At 40.1% G+C, this 20,127-nt stretch overlaps 1 protein-coding gene across 7 annotated transcripts in view; it reads left to right on the forward strand.

Moving 5' to 3' along the window:
* The window catches only part of actn4 (actinin, alpha 4), an 86,961-nt gene that overhangs the window by 48,814 nt on the left and 18,020 nt on the right, over positions 1 to 20,127 (forward strand). For 4 of the 7 annotated variants that reach the window (XM_088079251.1, XM_088079252.1, XM_088079249.1 and 1 more), the window contains exons 2-8: positions 4,869 to 4,983; positions 5,935 to 6,054; positions 9,528 to 9,614; positions 11,548 to 11,635; positions 13,338 to 13,416; positions 13,678 to 13,759; positions 15,357 to 15,442. In XM_088079251.1, coding sequence (XP_087935377.1) covers positions 4,869 to 4,983; positions 5,935 to 6,054; positions 9,528 to 9,614; positions 11,548 to 11,635; positions 13,338 to 13,416; positions 13,678 to 13,759; positions 15,357 to 15,442 — 657 coding nt within the window. Of the gene's footprint in view, positions 1 to 4,868; positions 4,984 to 5,934; positions 6,055 to 9,527; positions 9,615 to 11,547; positions 11,636 to 13,337; positions 13,417 to 13,677; positions 13,760 to 15,356; positions 15,443 to 16,859; positions 16,946 to 20,127 lie in introns of all 7 variants that reach the window. The other 3 variants (XM_088079250.1, XM_088079253.1, XM_042486006.2) reach the window with 1 other exon arrangement.

The following is a 20,127-nucleotide window of genomic DNA, read 5'->3' on the forward strand; positions in this document are numbered from 1 at the left end:
AACTGCAGGGAGCTGCAGGGAACTGCAGGGAGCTGCAGGGAACTGCAGGCAGCAATGTCAACATGATTTAAGACAGTTTTGTATGTTGTATGAAGGACAAATAATCTTGTTGAAGCGTGTGTCTACTCTGCATGGCTCTGTCTCTCTCTGACCTGTTGGAGTGTATGCATGCCTGCGCCAGTTTCAGACACGCAGCAGCGCCACACCTCGTTGTCCCAGGGTGACATCAGGTAGCCAGAGGTATGCTACATTTCCCCATGAAACAGAAAGCCAACTGAAAAGAGAAGTTTCTTCCTCCCTGTTGTCACAGACCCAGATCAGCTTGATGGACAGCTCTCTCTCAGCAGCGTACACTTCAAGCTCTAAAAGAAAAACAGGCTGAAGTGTCCTTAAGCAACACACAGAGAGCCTCTCAGGGGCTGACCTCTGGCCTGAAGGAGGAGATAAAAGCTGGAAAATATGCAGCGTGTCGTATTGTGAAGGATGTAACGTTCTTTGGCTCTCAGCAGGTCTCAACCTGTTGCATTTGTAGTTTAACCCTCCTTGTCACCACTCCCAGTGGCAGCGTTGCTCTTGTTGGAACAGAGCTGACTTTTCCTGTATTAGTGAAGCTGCTCTCTTAGTTCACCCTCCTAAACTTGCTTTTTAAATCCAAAGCTTGCCATCATGCAAAACCCCTCAGAGGTCAAATTCACAAAAGAATTGCTTGGCTTTAACGGCCGCTGAAGCTGCACAAATAAGACATTAAGAAACTTAAATTCTCAAAGCACCTGCAAAAGGTAAAATGCACCCTAACTGTGCTGCCAAACAAATAGTGTCTCAATGCTCTTGTGCTATTTTCACATATTTAAATTAAGTAATATGCATACATGTGGCGCAAAATGAACCTCTTTCTATGCAAATGAGCCTCATTGCAAAAACAGTCCAATTCAAAAAGACCAGCGGGAACAACCACGCGCAGTTACAGTGAAATTATTAGTATCTTCAGAAGTTTGTGGTCACTACAGCGCATTTATAAGGGTCTGTCAACATGGCAATGGTTCTTGCATGAAACACTTAATTTTTGTTGCGGTTTGGCCTGTCATTTGCGCGACAATGGTGTTTTGGGCACCTGAAAACCCATATTTTTGAAACCAGGTTCCAAAGTGTCCCATGCGTGTTACATTACATTTCAGACATTTCATCAAAGACTATCGAGCTGTGTTTGTGCTGCTGACTCAACTGAGGTTATAAACGCTGTCTGATCTCATGCGTGCGTCCGCCATCCCCTTCTTGTTTGTTTATACTCGCTGCTCTTTATAAAAACTCCTTTATGCACAGCCGCGCATTAAAAAGGTACACCTCCAACTACTGGCCTGGCATGCAAACTACAGTGATTTTTGTTGTGTTTGCTCATCTGTGTACACCAGGATTGTGTTGACAATGTTATCAAATGAACGCAGATTATTTTAGCAACACAGAGGAAAGACTTTTCAGTTTTTAGTGGTGATGTTCTCGTCTGAACGTGGCCTAAGAGAATTTTCAGTGATGATGGCGTGCCTCTGCCTGATTGTGGATCACAGTCTGAAAATTACAGTGTTATTTTTCTCTCTGTGTTATTGTCCTGTCTTGTTTAATCTTGGCACATTTTTACTTTGCCACATGGATAATTGCAATCAGACCCCCCCCCCCCAAAAAAAAGGGAAGTTCGTACTGCAAACTTAATGGAGGTGATTGTATCATAAGTGCAATATATCTTTGGTTGCAAATGGTTACAAACTGGAAACTCTATGACCTTTGTTGTAGCCGACCATGTGCAGAGATCAGTGTTGCGACAGTGATTGTCTGCTCTTGGTTAAACTTCCTGTCATTGCAATGCCACTTCCTGCTGCATTGTTGTTAACTGTGTGTGTGTGTGTGTGTGTGTGTGTGTGTGTGTGTGTGTGTGTGTGTGTGTGTGTGTGTGTGTGTGTGTGTGTGTGTGTTTGGTAGAGGGGGCAGGAGGGGGAGAGCAGAGAGATAATGCCTCCACACTTTGTATTTGTGTTTGTTTATGTGAAATGTATTCCCCCCTCCGCCCTCCTCACTGTGGGTCCTGGTCCACTTTATATTGTATATATATCATATACACAATAGTGTGTGTGTGTGTGTGTGTGTGTGTGTGTGTCGGGAGAGTTGGGGGTTGGTATCGGGCGGTCTGAGGGAGGGTCACACGGAGAGAGAGCGGGCTGAGGGAGAGCACAGGGGGCTGAAGGGTACCATTATCCACGAGGCTCAATGGGCGCTTTGTGTGGGCGGCCACAGTGGGACGGTGGGGAGAGGGGCAGGGCAGCGAGCAGCACCCTGTCATAATGTTTTTGAACACACGTCGCAGGGGAGACGCAGAGAAAGAGAAGGTGTGAGGATCAGTTGGATAGTTATTCATTCAGTTTCAACACTTATATTTTCTTCAAAAGAAATATTTTCGTATTCAATTTTTGTCAGACACGGAGAGGGAGAAAACATGTGGCTGGAGTCTGAAGTGAATTGACTTATTTGCTTTAGCAGTTCAGTCAGTCATTTTCTATAACCACTTGTCCTCGTAAGGGTCGCAGGTAGGGGCTGGAGCCAATCCCAGCTGCCATCGGGCGGAAGGCGGGGTACACCCTGGACAGGTCGCCAGACTATCGCAGGGCCGACACATATAGACAAACAACCATACACGCTTGCTTTAGCAGTTAATTTCTAAAATTTTATAATAAGTTGTATGTTTTGTTAAATGTTAGAAAATGATATGAAAATGTCCCATCTGGGTCATTCAGTACAGACACCCCCTTAAAAAATAAATAAAAATAAAAAATCATAAAAACTTCAAATACTTATTTAGTTAAACATTTTTAAACAAAATTGCAAAAATCATTTTAAAAAGAGAGGCAGCAGGAGCACTTCTGGTGTCCCTCAAACCAGCAGTTCTAATAGAAGCAAATACTTAACAAAAAGGGAATTTATAACAAAAAAACAGAAAAACAGAAAAGATCCAGGCACTCTGAATGGTTTGGAGAGCATAAAAATGCCTTTAATTCATAGGGCGAGAAACATTAAAAATGCACCAAAGTGCATCGGCTTGTACCTTCTTCATTGTGTAGTGACCATTTTATACCACAGTTTTCTGGTTTTAAGTTCCCCCTCTAAAAAAAATAAAGTCAAATAAAATAAAAAAAAATTCTGATTTTTTTTTTTTTGTTTTTAATAATGGCTGTAAAAGAATTTTACAAGGTCCTCTGAAATTAATAAAATCTTCCACACAAATTTTGACCTTAACAGGGAAAAGCACTGAATTGTGGGAGAGTTTGGACTGACCTGTCTTATCTTATATGCCAAAAGATATACAAATGAGAAATGAAGTTGGGTATCGTTTGGTTTTTTTCTGATACCGGTGCTAAAATGATTCTTAAAAGAGTATTGCTGCTAGATGGGACAATTATTTAAAAAAAAAAAAAAGCTGCATACATTGCATACATTAAAATGCCACTCTTTGATTTTTAAATTTTTACTTGAAATTGAACAAAATATTAAAGCGTAAACTAAGTATAAATAAATACAAAAACAACTAACAAATTCACACAGTAAATAAAACTGTACCTAACAACAGCAACTCAACACTAGATAACAGTTAAAGTGCTCTATTGTCTGTCTTGTAACAAGTTTCTTTGTCTTAGTTTTAAATGTTGTGTTCCTGCTGGAAAAAATCACTTTTCCTTCTTTCACCTCCTCCTGTTTCCTCCAGTCTGTCTTTAGTGTGCTTTATTTCAGCCATGATACATTCATGTTTATTAAAACCCACACAAGGATCCTTGTAATCAGCGTGAAAGCTTTAAGAAGTAAAATAATTCCATATACTCATGAATATTCTCTCAAGTACTAGTGACGGCGTGCATGCCACACCTCAAACATGTATTTTGGTCAGTTGACATCTTTAGGGCTTTTCCCCTGAATTATGTAACAAGTCTTCCAAAAAAAAAACAAAAAAGTGTTTTGGCACATTGATTGATGATGAGCCATAATTGAGATTTTTGGAGCGTGGCGTGACAAAGCTCAGCCCCGCAGTCCCGTGCCTACCTCAGTGCCACGGACTCCTTCACAATAAAATGATTCAAAACACATTTCTGAAGAATGTCGGCTAACCAGCAGCACAATAACACGGATTCCAACCAGCTATTGATGTGTGTGATTTGTGCCGGTTGTGTGTCTTTTGCCAGATGCCTGTGTTTGTGAGTTGGTACGCCACCCTGATGTTTAATTACAGGTTATGTAGTTTAGTTAGATCGCTGTGTGGGCTTCAGAGAGCAGAGGGGATGTGTTTGTGAGCTTAGCAGGATCAATAGCTGCTGGCTGTTTCTTCAACATATGAGACGAACTCTGGTAGTTCGGATGTGACAGGAGGGTGTTGTGATTTCAGAGATTTAGAAGGGGAAGAAGAATAAGGAGGTGGAAATTATAGAAAAAAAACTCAAAACATTTTCTCTATTCATATTTTCTTATAAGTAGTTGTTGACGAGTTGAAAGGTAGTACAGTGGTCTCCGTGTTACCTACATTACCGAAAGTGTGCATTGTTTTATTCATCATTTAATCTGCCATCTTTGTGACTTACAGTTTAAATTTTTCTTTGAGATCGCTCGCAGATCTCATTTCGCAGCTATAGGTATTGTATTATAACATCAGTCTCCTCCCCTTTTCTTCTGCTACTTCCTGTCTTATCAAAGCAACTCCCTGCTCGCCCTTCCTGTCTATTGAATTTCATTTTCTTTATTTTTCCATTTATGTTTATTGACATAAAAGCTGGAAAAACATAAAGTCCTCAGACGCTGAATAATGACCATTTGTGTCCTGTTTCTGTGCTCTCTTTCAGACGTTCACGGCGTGGTGTAACTCCCATCTGCGGAAGTCTGGCACGCAGATTGAAAACATCGAAGAGGACTTCAGGGATGGACTCAAGCTCATGCTGTTGCTGGAGGTCATCTCAGGTAAATCATCTCTATAGATTTGGGTCGATTTCCGCTTTCGATGGGGCAGTCAGATGTATGAGCTGAAACCAGTTTGACTTTATGTTAACTGGCTGAACCTGCATTTATCATTATGACGCAATCTGGCACGTTAAAAACTGGCCTACATCAGTAACCCGTGCTGACGACATCACTGTGCTAAATCCTAATTGTATTTCATTAGTACTGAGCAATATGACAAAGTGATGGCGTAATATAATGTTTATAAATGTTTGTAAACAGACTAGCAGAGCCGCTAGTGTCTGACAGGCCGTGAGGCCAGCACGACAACGTGATGGAGATCAAGTCTCAGCAGAGGTGGGGGGGGGAGGCCCAGCCCTACATCTGTACGACCTCATAGCACCGCAAAAAATAGGCTCAGTAGGAAGTTTTTAATTAAACTAAAAAGGCTGTAATGGCATCTTTCACTCAGCAGCCGCAGTGGCCTGATTTTCAAAGCCGTCTCTGAGCTGTCGATAGGAGTGAAAAATGTTTTCAGATGTTAAACGATGCACAACATCTCTGTCTATTAGGGTGTGGTCGCTCAAAGTTCCCAAACCTCAGTATGGATCACAGGAATCTAAAGAAACATCAGGAATACCCCGCTATAGATCTGTCCCTGTGTGACAGGCAGCAGTCCTCTCCACATCTCTGGTGATTCAGTGCGGGTTGTAGCAGAGAAAGTCTGTCGGCACAGTAGATATTAATATGAACTGCTGCCATCCCATGATGAAATCTGGGCTCCTTTTTCTCGCTACAGTGTTCTGCTGTGAGCAATACCGACGTCCCTGCTGTAACTGTCCCGACTGAGTGTTGTTCTGCTGAGTTTGTGGAAATGTGCTCCGCTCCCGTCGCCGCAGGAGCTAACTCGCTCACTTTCTGTTTGTTCTTGTGTGTCGTTTTGTGTGTGTGTGCATGCGTGTGTATCTGCAGGCGAACGGTTACCTAAACCTGAGCGAGGCAAGATGAGGGTCCATAAGATCAACAACGTCAACAAAGCTCTGGACTTCATCGCCAGCAAAGGAGTCAAACTGGTCTCTATTGGAGCAGAAGGTAAGCATGCATTCATGCAGGAATAAGCATATAATAAGGACTCCTAAATAGATCCACATTACCCCAAACACCTCCATCTGATGCTCTAAAACATGATGATTCAAATTCAAACTCATCCTTGTGAGTCCTTTGAGCTCACTGCGGAAACAGCATCTCTTTCATTCATCAAAGTCTTTCTTTAAAGCCTCTGGGAACCTAAATCCCCAAAAACTTTCTTAATATATAGTTTAGGGTCTTACATGCAAAATGAAAAGCATAAAAAATGATCAGCCATTAGCCTCAACCAAAATTTGAAATACTGTCATTTTAGTTTTTTTCAATATCCTGATTTGGGCGTGGTTATCCTGATCCATATCATGTAATATGGAAAAAGCCAATCAAAAGCCACCTCTCAGTTGTTACTAATATAATATGCCAAAATGAAATCCCTCAGCGCCTCTTTCAGTAAGGTGTGTTCCGAAACACTCACTCTGAGTGCCGGAGCACACTCTGGTACAAACTGCAATGTTGGTAAATTCGAATGCACCGTTAAGTTGTCCAGGGCACCATACTCTGGACGCTCTGTCTGGAGAGATGGAGCAGCAAAACGCCGAGCGGAGTGAATGTGTGATGAACTTAACTGTTTGTTAGTTCATGTAGAAACAGAACGCTCTGTGGCTTCAAACAGGAGCGCTCTCATTTTAGTGCAGAGCGTCAGATTTGATTTAGGAACGCAGCCAGAGTCAGAGGGCTGGGACAGATAGAGCTGTACCACACAGACTCTGCTTTGCTCCATGGCTGTCGTCATGGAGACAAGAGACAGTTGACAAAGGCAGAATCCGAGGAGGTGTCAATCAAAACGTTATCTGCCACGCCCACACAGTCTGGAGAAATGCTGTTATCCTCAAAATGAGCTGTTTTCCACACAGTTTTCTAGGAGTTGAGAACATTTATTTTCAATTTGATTTTTGTAGATAATGAGACACTCTTTGATATAATATGTGCATTTTTACTATTTCATGCAACATTTCCAGAGGCTTTAAACTTCATAAGAAAGTTTTAAAAGTTTATATATGTGACTGTGAGCAAAAGATACACATTGACTTCTCACTGAAGACAGAAGTACGGGGCTGGGCAACTATATCACACTGCTGTGTGTGTGTGTGTGTGTGTGTGTGTGTGTGTGTGTGTGTGTGTGTGTGTGTGTGTGTGTGTGTGTGTGTGTGTGTGTGTGTGTGTGACCTTTCTCCTACTCTGTCAGGGAAAACATGACATTCCTGCCACATGACACTGCGGATACTTATGACCATTGAACATTGAAAGTTGCCCAGAATACTGCAGTCCTACACACACACACACACACACACACACACACACACTGGCCTTCTATAAAAGCAGCCCACTAAAGGTCATCTACTGGAAACCAACAGAGGGAAAAAATGCCGACACAGAATTCAGAAGAAGAAAAAATTGAGGGATGGCAGTGATGAGATGAGAGAGGACGTCCCACAGAGATGATTTAAACCAAGACACTCTGATTCTGAGACCTCAGTTTTGATCTTCAGTCTTAAACCTGACTGTAATAAACCAAAGTACAGAGTTTGTGTAACTCAAAGTACAGAAAAAAATTCACAAGATATTAGAAAAATTAACCACAATAAATTTGGCAGTTCTGAAAATGCGACACACAGCTCCTTCATAAATGAAAGGGTAATTTCAGTGTGTTTCAGCTTTGTGGCTACTTTCCCATGTTTTGGTGTCTAAGTGACTAATTGGAACAACAACGTTTGAAAGATCCAGCCGCAAAACAAGCTGCAATGTAAACACTCGGGGCGTTTGCCACTGTCTGTTTACCTCCACTAAAAGTGTTTGCGTTAGTGTTATTGTTATTCTAAGTGCCTGAAAACATTATGGAAAGGATCCTACACATGACTACCTTTGTGTAGTGTCAAAGCCTCTTTGTTTAACCAGACACATCCTGGAAATCATTATCGCCAAACCCATCATCGTAAAACACACTTCATTCAAAGTCAACAGACACAAGATAAAGCCCACAAAAGCCATCTTGCTTCGTCTTTCCGCGGTTCCAACGATCACCTTCTCTGGTTTGGTTGAAATTAAACCTTAATTTATTAAAGTAGATGTAAAAAATGCTGACCCTCTATATGTATTGGTTAAAATCTGGTGCAGCCAGCAGTAAAAAAAGGGCTGCAGTGTCATCCTTTGGGCCAGCTGTGTGCCATCAATTTATGTCCATTAAATTGTTTTTGCCACTGACCTTTGAAACCTAGATCGACATCACTTTTTCTTGTGCTGCCCTCAGAGGCCTTTCACAAGCTTTTGAACCTTTGAAATTTGAGCAAATTGGTTTCATTTCTTTCAAAAACATGGCAAAATGGCAATCAGCAACTTGGCAAGAAATGTCCTGCAAACTGCAAAAAAAATTGTAAAAGGAAAGGACCTGAAATTTATCTTTCAAAAACGTGACAATCATTACAGAATTATCAAATAATAAAAAAGTAATATAAAATCAAGGAAACAGTATTCAGGATTTTTAGAATTATAAATTTGAAATTAGGTTATAGAAATAAATGTCATTTGGTCATTGTTGTTTTATTTGAACACTTTTTCTGTGTTAATTTTCTGGGGGGGGGTGTCTTTCTCATTTCAGATAATTTTATTGTAACTTCATACCAATTTCTTGCCAATTTTTCTGTCATTTCTTCTTAAGTTGCTTTCTTCCCATGTTTCTGAAATAAATTAAGCCAATTTTCTCAGGATTCAAAGGGTTAAAGAGTAAGATCCCATTGGCCACTTAGACACAAAAACATGGGAAATAGGGTCCAGTTTGACCAATACAGAAGCTATCCTTTAAGCAGAACAGAAATCTGAGAGTCAAACATGCATGTCAGATTGAACATAGAAGAAGAATGTCAGACAGAATGAAAGCAGGTGACAGTGAGTGTGACTGATGATGGAGCAGGTGAAAGTATGAAAGGATGGTGTGTGTTTGAACTATGAGGGGAATGAGAGCCACACTACATACCTTCTCACTAACATATCACTGCACATGTGTGTGTTCATTAACCCGATAAATGTCTGCGGATTGTGGTGGGAAAATTGAGATAATGATATTCTAAAGTGTCAGACTGTAAATATTTCCACTGTTAGGTTAATTTGTGTCATAAAACGATGTCATAAACAACATATTGATTTCGCTGCATATGTGTCTGTTAAATAATTCACTGTATTTTGCATCTACCAAGAAATAATTTTGTGAAAGAAATCATTGTCAAAGCATCTCGCTCGGAAGAGAAACTGGAAGCTGTGGGACATTCAGTGCAGTTGTGTGTGGGTGTGTTGGCGTTATTAAATGTAAGAGCAGATGTAAGGTTATAAAAACAGCAGTGACAGACATGCTTTACAGTCCACAGTGAAATCTAGATGCAACAAAAAAAAGTGGTGATGAGTTGAGTTTTTTTTTTTTCTTGTAGAAATCGTGGACGGAAACGCCAAGATGACCCTGGGAATGATCTGGACCATCATCCTCCGCTTCGCCATTCAGGACATCTCTGTAGAAGGTACGACTTCCTGTGGTTTTAATTTGCATTAAAAAAAAACAAAACATTACACATAGAGCCAGTAACAGCTTGGCAGAGAAGTGCCTTGCTGAAGGGCACTGCGTCGGCTCGACTTGCAGGCAGGTTTTCAGGCTTAATTAGCTGATAGAGGCCTGCAGAACTCTTTGGTCTTTACACGCACATGCAGATGTGCAAGTTGCTGGTGCATTGTGGGAACTAGAGTGTAAGTAACGAGGCAAGAGACAAAAATAAGAAGGGGGTTGAGTGGTGATGGAATACAGTGGAGATGAAGCAGGTCTGGCCTACATGACTGCTCACCAAGACTGAAGATGATGTAAGACCCCTCAGTGCTTAGGAAACGGTCCAGTGTGTAGGATTTGGGGGAATCTGTCGGCAAAAATGAAATATTCATAATAATGTTTTTTGTCTAATCGTATAAAAACTAAAGGTCATTGTGTTTTCCTTAACCTTTTGCAATTAGCAACCTGAACTGTCTGCTTATTGCAAGAATAGGTAGCTTTGGAAAAAAACAATTTATTTTTAAAGAGGGATATATTTAAAATTATTATACAAAATTAGAATTATTTTTTAAGCACTTTTTCCAGGTCATCTCCTTTTGTTGTTGTTTTTTTCCCATATATAGGGTGTGTTTATATATCTATATGTGTGTGTGTGTGTGTGTGTGTGTATATATATATATATAAAATATAAAATATATAAAATTTCTTTTTTTGGTGCTAATTTTTAGGTTGGTTTTTTTGTAGTTTTTTTTCTTTCTAATTTTTGGGCCATTTCTTAATTTCTGAAAGAAATTGAACCAATTTGCACAAGTTTAAATTGAGCTGTTTATATCCACATCAAGGGGCCTCCGTAAAAACTCAGATTTTTAGGTTTAGCATAATGCAGCAGTGCACGCTTTGCCAACTTTTAGGATCGTCTCAGCCCGTGATTTGTTTACACATTCATCCACGCAGTGTGTGATCAATTTATATGATGCGTGTAAAGTATGAAGGCACAACTATGTGTCTTATATTTGGTTTCACACCTGTATACATTGAAAGTGGTAGTTTGTCTTGTAAGCTTGTTCGGTCATCTATTGATGAAAGAAACTACATTAATATCAGAATATAGATCCCCCTCTGTGGCTGGACATAATATGGTCCATCTATATGTCAATATAATTTAGCACTATTTAGTTGTGCATATTTTCTAGTATAACTTTATGATAATTAATTTGAGAATTCATCATAAGTCAAGTAAAAGTACTTTGAAAATCTGCTGGAAGTCTAACGTTAGTCGCTTTTGCAGCTGTGTCAACATGTGTCTTTAGGAAAAGATTATCACAAAAAAATTAAAAATGTCATCTCTGATGTTTTTTTGTGATACAGTTTATTTAAAAACTGCACAAATAATATACAAAGTAATAAAAAATAATTTGCTTCCTCCCTGTATTCAGAGGCTGTTTGAAAACGGAGAGAGCATTAAACAGCCATAAAGGCGGCTGGACCTTTTTATTTGTGCCTTCATTCAATCTGTGTGGACTGTAGAATCAGTGTTCCTCAGTCGGAGCTGTCATGACTCTGCAGTGTCTAATTAAAACCGTCTGTGTTGAATGAACTCTGGTGGGTGTGGGCCGCTGTGAGGAGTATTGAGTCATATTTTTGATTCTCTGTATTAGTGACTGATATGTTTCTGGCGTTTGTTCAGGCTCGTGCAGTAAACAAAAACATCCTGATACTTTCAATCCGCTGATGAAGACTAAAGCAGTATATTTAAAGAACAGGCTCTGCATTTTTTTTTCTCTCTGCTCAAACACTGTTAGTGAAATACAACAAGATACTGATTCACTGTACTGAGGAAACCTTTCTAATGCAAACCTTTTCTTCTTCACTCCTGCTGCTCCTCTCCTCCTCCTTCTTTCTCCTCGTTGCAGAGACCTCTGCGAAGGAGGGTCTTCTGCTGTGGTGCCAGAGGAAGACCGCTCCCTACAAGAATGTCAACGTGCAGAACTTCCACATTAGGTACCACACACACACACACACACACACACACACACACACACACACACACACACACACACACACACAAACACAAACACACTTTAAGTTTTGACTGATCTGACCTTTTAACGCGTCATCACTGTCATTCTTGAATGAAAGTTGTTTACAGTCATTATTGTTGTTTCACTTACCAACACATTTAAAGACTCAAAAAGATCTTAGAAAATTTTAGATATTAATCATTTCCATCCGAATCCAGTTTGGGATATTGAGATTTAAAAAATCCTTTAAAAGAGCTTTTAGGCTCTCTTTGGTACAGTAATCTACATTACAGATTACAGTACAGTACAGTGTCTCCATTGACACCCTGATTTTAAAAAATTTTTTAAAAAAAACATTAAAGTTTGCAAGGAGCTTCCATGAATCACAGCTTGCCAATATGTTAGTTTTTAAAAAACATTTATTTCTGGGGCCCATTAAACACACAAAGACATCTCAGATGTCTTGGAGCAGTAGGATCACATCTAGTGATATATGAATAAATATTTGGGGAAATTTGTATGTCTGTCTTGATAAGTAAAGATCATCATCATGCCCGTTAAAAGCTGAATGACAGCTCAGTGCTGTTAGAGAACTCTGTGCTATTATTGTGTAGAAAGGTCTCCCCCTGCTGGATAAAAATGTGTCAATTCTTCGAATCAGTAAGGAGCTACTGAAACTGTAAAACTGAAGTGTGAATCTTGAGTTAAGATTATTTTGTTCCGAAGTCAAGAATGAATTTTAAATTTGCAGCAATATTCTGTTGTATTAAATGTTTGCAATTTTAGAGTTTTAGCTCAGAGGAAGTTTAACCCCTTAGGGTTTATTGCATTTGATGCACTTTTCATTCTTCATTTTTTTGATAATTTTGGCTGTGTTAATGCATGTAACATACATTTTGGCAAGATTGTGTGTTTTTGTTTAGCCTTGAAATTTCCACCTCAGCTCCTACAAAAAGTCTTAAAAAAATAAAGTGTGTAAACAAAATGTTTACATCTGTGCTGTTAAGCGCAAAAAAAAGCATAGAAACCCATTCAGAATGCAATTTTTGATTACACAGCCATCAAAGCATAAAAACATGCATTGTATTATGTCTGGGTTTTATTCTGGGCTTTTGCCTTGGAATTTGTCATTTTTACTATTTTCTATCTGATGATGGAGAAAATGCATGCAATTTCTGAAATGTGCAATGTCACAATCAATGTTGCTGCAACTCATTGACATACCCAGGCTGTGAAAAATCTACTTTTCATGCAGTATATTGAAAATTCAGATTTTTTCTGTGTGTGTTTTTTTTTTTCATCTAAAGACATAGTGGCATCATGTCAAAAACCTGGCGTTTAAAAGGTTCTGATTCTGAAAATTAATAAATATCTGATATTTATGATTAGGACTGATATTGGTTAAAATATGAACTCCATGAAAGTAGAAAATCATAGTAATTTATAATATTTTTTAAAGCTTGATTTTGACAGGGGCATTTTGCGTGCAGAGCAAGAGTGTGTAATATGAAAGTGGACCCTTCAATCAAAGGTGTGGTTCATAAATTTAATTCAGAGTTATAATGGGAAGGTGTTTTATGGTCATCTGAAGCCCAGCTGCTCTCCTGCAGATCAGAACAGACTTTGTGAATTGTCATGCTACCCCTCTGCCTCACACTCGACTCATCTGATCTCTCCAACAGCTGGAAGGACGGTCTCGCCTTCAACGCTCTGATCCACAGACACAGACCTGATCTCATCGATTACGACAGCCTCAGAAAGGTACACACACGCACACACACACACACACACAGACACACAGACACAGACACACACACACACACACACACACACACACACACACACACACACACAGTTACATCACTGCCAGACGGGAACATGCAGCCCAGTGCAAACCCAGATGTTATAAAGTCTGTGTATGTGCTGAAGCAAACTAGAAGATAAGTATTACATTAAAAACTTGCCTATTTAAAAAGATGACCTCAGCAAGTTTGTCTTCTGATGTTGTGATTGGTTGTTCAGGACGACCCATTGCACAATCTGAACAACGCCTTCGAGGTGGCCGAGAAGCACCTGGACATCCCCAAAATGTTGGACGCAGAAGGTAGGCCTGAATGATACTGTGCTGGTACTATTGGATTGTCCCGTGTGTACTCTAATCCTCTCTAATGTAATGTACACTGTTTGTTTTCATGTTCACAACAAGGTGACTGTGATGTGAGTGAAACAGTCGTCAAATCAAGTTGCCTGAGCTATTTCTTAATTGCACAACCTTGTATTACACTCATTGATATTTGTTAAGAACTGATGCAGCTGTGATTTAGCGCCTGCATTGTTTCATATCCCACCATTCAAAAGTCATCCGCACATAACTTGCCATCTCTTTTTTTAAAAACAAGTATTTTTATTTGTTTTTTTTATATTGCATGCATTGTAGCAAAAAACAGAAAACAAGTAAGTTACAATACAGAACATTCATAGCAAGGTATTATCTTAATAAAACTGCTAAGACAGGACATCACATTAAGTGTAAAATTAAGTGTAAAAGTCTAAAATAAACAATCAGGGAATCAGAATGATACCTATACAATTATTGTTATGTAATATGTATGATTACTGGTGTCGCTACACTGATCTGTAGATCCAGCCCAATCTGCACTTGGCAATGTGTAACTTACCAGAGATGAAAATGAAGCGAGATGCCTCACTCGTGAGCTACTTCCAGACACTATATGTAGTTTAGTTTACATGTTTTATCAATCCAGTAAATTCAGATTTATGTGTGCTTCTCACTTTCTTTACAGTCACAGTGTTGATGTGCATGTTTAAATGTGAGAAATGTGGCCTCTGACCTACAAATGTTATACCTGTTTGTGTGAGAGGCTGTCCTCCTCAGGATCGATGGAGCCTTCATCTCAATGTTCCTCCTCCTCCTCTCATACTTGTGAAGTAGATCTGAATGTGTGTTTGTCTGTGTGTACGAGGGCTCGACCAATATGAGCACTGAGGGCTGATGCTGATGTTTACAGGTGCCTTTATTCTTTTTATACTGCACTATCCCAAAAACTTAAACAATAATGATAATAATGTACACACGGAGACGGGGCTGTACCGAATAGTTGAGGCTTCGAAGCTTCATTTATAATGCTGATATTGGAATTCAAAACAATTTAATTTTCCTAATTATATAGCCCATTCGATAGGTGAACATTCAGATGCTGCATAGCTAGCCTTTTTTTTCATTTGTGTTTATTCAATTCGACTCCAGTATGTACAGTTGCAAACTATAGTGCAGACAGTTACACTACACTAATATTATCAGCATTGAACATACACTCTATGGACAAAAGTATTGAGACGCCTATACATTACACTACAGAAACTTTTAATGAAAAAAATGACATTCGGTGCAGCCCTACACACAAACAAGTGTTGTTTATTAAAGTTTGATATATATTGGTCTGACCCTCGTATGTTCAGTTTTGTTAATTCTCTGTCTTGTTTTTGTGCTCGTTCTGTTTGTGTGTGAAGTTTTGACCGACCTGTCTGGCTGTTAACTGCTACAGCAGCTTGTTCAGTGTGTGTGTGTATATAATATATGAATGCACCTACTTATATGTGAGTCCTCTGTATAATCATGAGTCCTCTGTCTTGCCTGTAAATGTGTGTCTTCATAACCTTGGTCTCCCCCCGCCTTGTAGACATTGTGAACACTGCTCGTCCAGATGAGAAAGCCATTATGACTTATGTGTCCAGTTTCTACCATGCCTTCTCTGGAGCACAGAAGGTACCCTCTGACCCCTGACCTCCACCTTTAACCCCCTGCTGTAACTAACAAGGTGCTGCTTCCTGTCCAGCATGGCGTTGCTCTCTCTACAGCGCTGCTACGCCCTCAGCGAGGACACTGGATTTATTGGGACACAAACACTCACGTCTAAAAACACAAACAGTGTGAAGGAAAGTGTGCTGGTGAAAGCAGTAAATATTCTGTCCTCTCTGTTGTGATGTATTAAAATGAGTCTGCGGGTTGCAGCAGAGCTTGTTGGTAAAGCTGTTTATAGAATGAATCCCCGTTAATGAGACAGTGTTTGTACATGGGCCAGGACATGATCTGAGTTTACAGCAGCAGCACTTTAGATGAGAGGAAGTTCGCACTGAAATCTGATTTTTTTTTTTTTAAATACTGAAAAGCTAAATTTTGAATTTAGCTCCAAGGCTATAGTGTGAACAGAGCCCAAGTGGCCCAAATTTTGTTTTAAAAAAATCATCCTCTGATCCTTCCTTTTCTCTCCTCTCAGGTTCTCCTCTAATCTCTCCCAACCTCCCCTTTTTTCATTCGCTCTGTTCCTCTCCTGTATTCTCTTCCTCCTCTTGTTCATTCCTCTCCTTCCCTATTTTCTCCCTCCTTCTTTGCTATCATCCCTTTCCTATGTCCTCTCCTTTCCCTTTCCCTCCCCCTCCCCTTCCTCCTCCTCCTCCCCCTTTTTATCTCCTCTCCCTGTAGACCTCTGACAGGAAGTCAGTTGATGCGTGTCTTGTTTTGCTCGTCCTCTAATTAATTTTCAGACTCATTCAGAACTTGTTTGTGCTCCTCTCTGCAGTCTCAGGAGAGGGCTCTGTGTGTGTGTGTGTGTGTGTGTGTGTGTGTGTGTGTGTGTGTGTGTGTGTGTGTGTGTGTGTGTGTGTGTGTGTGTGTGTGTGTGTGTGTGTGTGTGTGTGTGTGTGTGTGTGTGTTGAATTATTTCCATGAAGTCGGTAGCTACAGAGAAAGTTTGTATTTGTAACAGACTTTGCACGATAAGAAGCAAACTCTTACATCTCCAGACTTACTGCGTTTGTCAGCATTGTGCTTTATTCACCTACAGTGAACCAAACCAAAGGAACAACAGGCTTCAGACTTTGCTAAAGAGATTTAATGGCCTTGGTTTAGCAGATGATGTGTGTGTTTGTGTCCCAATCCTGAACTTGTGTCCCTCAACTCTCTTCAAAAAAACACTCAAACTGTCCTCCCTGACGTCCCTCTTCCTGCCATCAGTGTGGGAGGAGCTAGAATTTGTGGACCCAAAGAAGGAGCCAGTATCTCTCACTCTCACAACCTGCAGGGATCATGTAGCTTTGGCTTCACTCTCTTTCTCTCTCTCTCTCTCTCTTTGCCTCTCTCCATTCCCCTGTCTCTGTGCTGCTGGGTGCTGGGTGATGTGTAGACATCGTGGGTACGCTGAGGCCGGATGAGAAGGCCATAATGACCTATGTATCCTGCTTCTATCACGCCTTCTCTGGCGCACAGAAGGTGAGCTGCTCACGCTCCAGACTCACACTTAAGTGCAAACAAACCCCCAAAACAACAAATCAGACCACACCAGAGTTTCCATCAGTGATGAAATAAAGTTTATTTATTCTAGACAGTGACAAGACGAGGGTCAGTTTTCAGGGGAATTTTGTAAACATCAGCTAGTATCAGAATATGTGTTCAATCACAGGAATATACTGAAAAGTTTCTCAAACATTTAGTAGGTTGAGCTGCTTTATATTTTTGATATATGACTGCAGAGCAGTGATACTTAACTTACAGACTGTGGGCCAAATCTGGCCCTCGACAGGGTGCTATATGGCCCACCAACCATTTTATAATTCACAATACAAATAAAATGACTCACGCTGGGAATTGTTTTTGTACTTTTAGTATACATAAGGTGCCAGAGTACATAAAGCAGCATCAAAATAGAGCTTGTTTATCAAAAAACAAGGGCCAGTGGAGGATCCACCCGTACCCCTGACAGAGGTCCTAGCTAAGACTCTAATGTCCTCAAGTCCTTGAAACTTTCAACTTCTGGAAACATCATAAAATCCTAGAAATGTCCTTGAATCCAATAAACATCCTTAAATCTTAGAAATGTCCTAAAATCCTAGAAATGTCCTTAAATCTTAGAAATGTCCAGAAGTCCTTGAAACTTCCTAAAATCCTAGAGATGTCCTTAAATCCAATAAACATCCTTAAATCCTTGAAATGTTATAAAATCCTAGAAATGTCCTGAAGTCTTTGAAACTTCCTAAAATCCTAGAAACATCCCAAAGTCCCTGAAATGTATTAGAAATATCCCAAAATCCTACATACTGTATGTCTTAAAATCCTAAAAAAATATCCTCAAGTCTGAGAAACATCCTAAAATCCTGGAGACCTGTAAATGTATTAGAAATATCCCCAAATCCTAAAAATTTTCTTAAGTTCTAAAATCCTAGAAATATGTATGAGGCTGCTGTGACTGGCCCCTGGCCTCCTGTCATTTTGCAAAAGTGGCCCCGAAGCAAAGCAGGTTGTAAATTCGCGTCATGTGTACAATTGGAGTTAGCTCAGGAAATTCAGTGTAGCAAAGAATTAACAGGATCAGGACCACGATGGGAACTCTGAGAACAAATGCTTACTGATGCTTCTGTTTCCTTGGACATCAACTGTGTTTCCTCAGAAGGGATTTATTTTATTTCATGGTCTGGATTTAAATTCCCAAACTCACGTTAGTACTGTGATCGTCTGTACTTGGTTTGTTGTGGGTGTCAAGTTTCCACTAAGGTTAGGAATATCTCAGCTGGATAACTGAAGACACACTAAATATTAATATTCCAAAATACATGCTCATGCAGCAGTATGCATTTCCCCTGTGGAAAACTATAAACCATTAACCATCATTGTACTCATGGGTTTGGGAAAAGCAGACCTGTTTGGATTTATTACTGTGGGAAACACCAGTTGATTTTTTTCCAGTTTCTCCTCAGCTCTTATTAACACTTCTCAAATCAAAATGTTTAATTGTGTGATGTTATTTGTACACAGTATATAAGGAACACTTTCAGGTCCAGTGTGTAGGATTTAGGGGGATATATTGGCAGAAATGGAATATCATGTAATACGTCTGTTTATCTTTAGTGTATAATCACCTGAAAATATGAAATGTTGTCTTTCCGTTTCATGAGAATTATCTGTTTATAATTACATAAGGAGCAGGTCCTCATATACAGAGTCCGTTATCTTCACTGCTGTGTTTCTACAATAGTCCAGAACAGACAAATCAAACACTGGCGAGGGTTCAGTACCGCTCACATTTGAACTCATAACATGGGCAGAACCTCAAACTCTGTGCCGATACCCAACTGGAAGCTTTTTTCACTGGGAAGCCAATGGAGCTCCGAGGACAGCTTCCAGACTTTGGGGCAGTTTAGGAACTTTTGCCTCCTTTCTGAGCCTGGTGACTCTGCGGAGCTCTGTAGTGTTTCCTGCAAAGCGCCCTGAAGCGCTGGAGTTCCTCTGAGGCACATGGAGCTCAGCGGGTTGCTTTCTGGCTTCAGACTGCTTGCGGTGCTTCTGCCTCCTGTCTGAGACCACAGTTTTCATCCAGATGTACCCTTAGGTACTGAGATTTGGCACAGATTAAATAAATGTGAGGAGATACACAGTAGTACTGATGTAGGTGTCTTTGTACCCTTAAATGGATACTTTGCTGATTTTCAACCAGCTTTGTATAAAAAAAAATGTGGGTAGTATGCGTAAATGAACTGTGGTAAAATTTCTCCATCTAACCAGTGCCTAGATATCCCTCCTAGCCCAATGATGGAGCTGTGTCGTGTGATGTTTTTTTACATCATTTGACAGTTTTGTTGACTCTCCTGGCTGTTGCTCGAACTACAGACTAAACTTTTGTATTTTCATATTGCCCACCCCCTGTCCCGCCACTGCAGACACAAAAACAGTATCCAGCTGATCAGGAGACAGAAGCGCCTCTCTCTCTCTCTCTCTCTCTCTCTCTCTCTCTCTCTCTCTCTCTCTCTCAAACTCAGACTGAAATCCGATCAAACAATAAAACTAAGCAGTGCTGATTGAATATAGATCAAGATTGCACTACCGCATTGCCTATTTCTGCCTAAAATGTTTCCAGACATGTATTTAACTCCCCGTTTCACTGTAATGGCGAGAGTTTGTAAAGAGGAGGTGGGTGCTATCCGGCTTCTAGCACAGTGAAAACAGGCTGAAAAAACTGAGATCAAACAGTAAACCTAAGCAACGCTGATCAAATATAAACCAAGATCCTGTTACGTTGTGTAGGACAGTTGAGGATGCATAATGCCACCCACCAGTGGGAGCATTTATTTGTCCGACTCGGTCTTATAGTTTTAAGTTTTCTACCTTTTGGGCAAAAGTGCCACAGTCCTTTTCCTATGTTTTTTGTGGTCATGTAGCGCCAATTCTACTGCAGAGACAGCCTAGTTTTTTCTGTAAAGAGTCCCTTTATATTTGTGAAATGCTTTTTTAAATGAACAGAGTTCGGTACTCAATCCTACACGTCAGAAACCATAGTTAGCAGCCCCTCTGCCACAAGCAAAACAGCATTGGAAAATACCACAAATTGTGAAAAGTGAAACGGCTTAATTTAGTGTTTTTACTGGTTTTAATCACGGGGTTAGTTTATTTTGGGGAGGGAG

This window comes from Plectropomus leopardus, chromosome 6 (assembly GCF_026936395.1).
Source record: "Plectropomus leopardus strain MGB_pleo_1.0 chromosome 6, ASM2693639v1, whole genome shotgun sequence".
Taxonomy (NCBI): Eukaryota; Metazoa; Chordata; class Actinopteri; order Perciformes; family Serranidae; genus Plectropomus; species Plectropomus leopardus.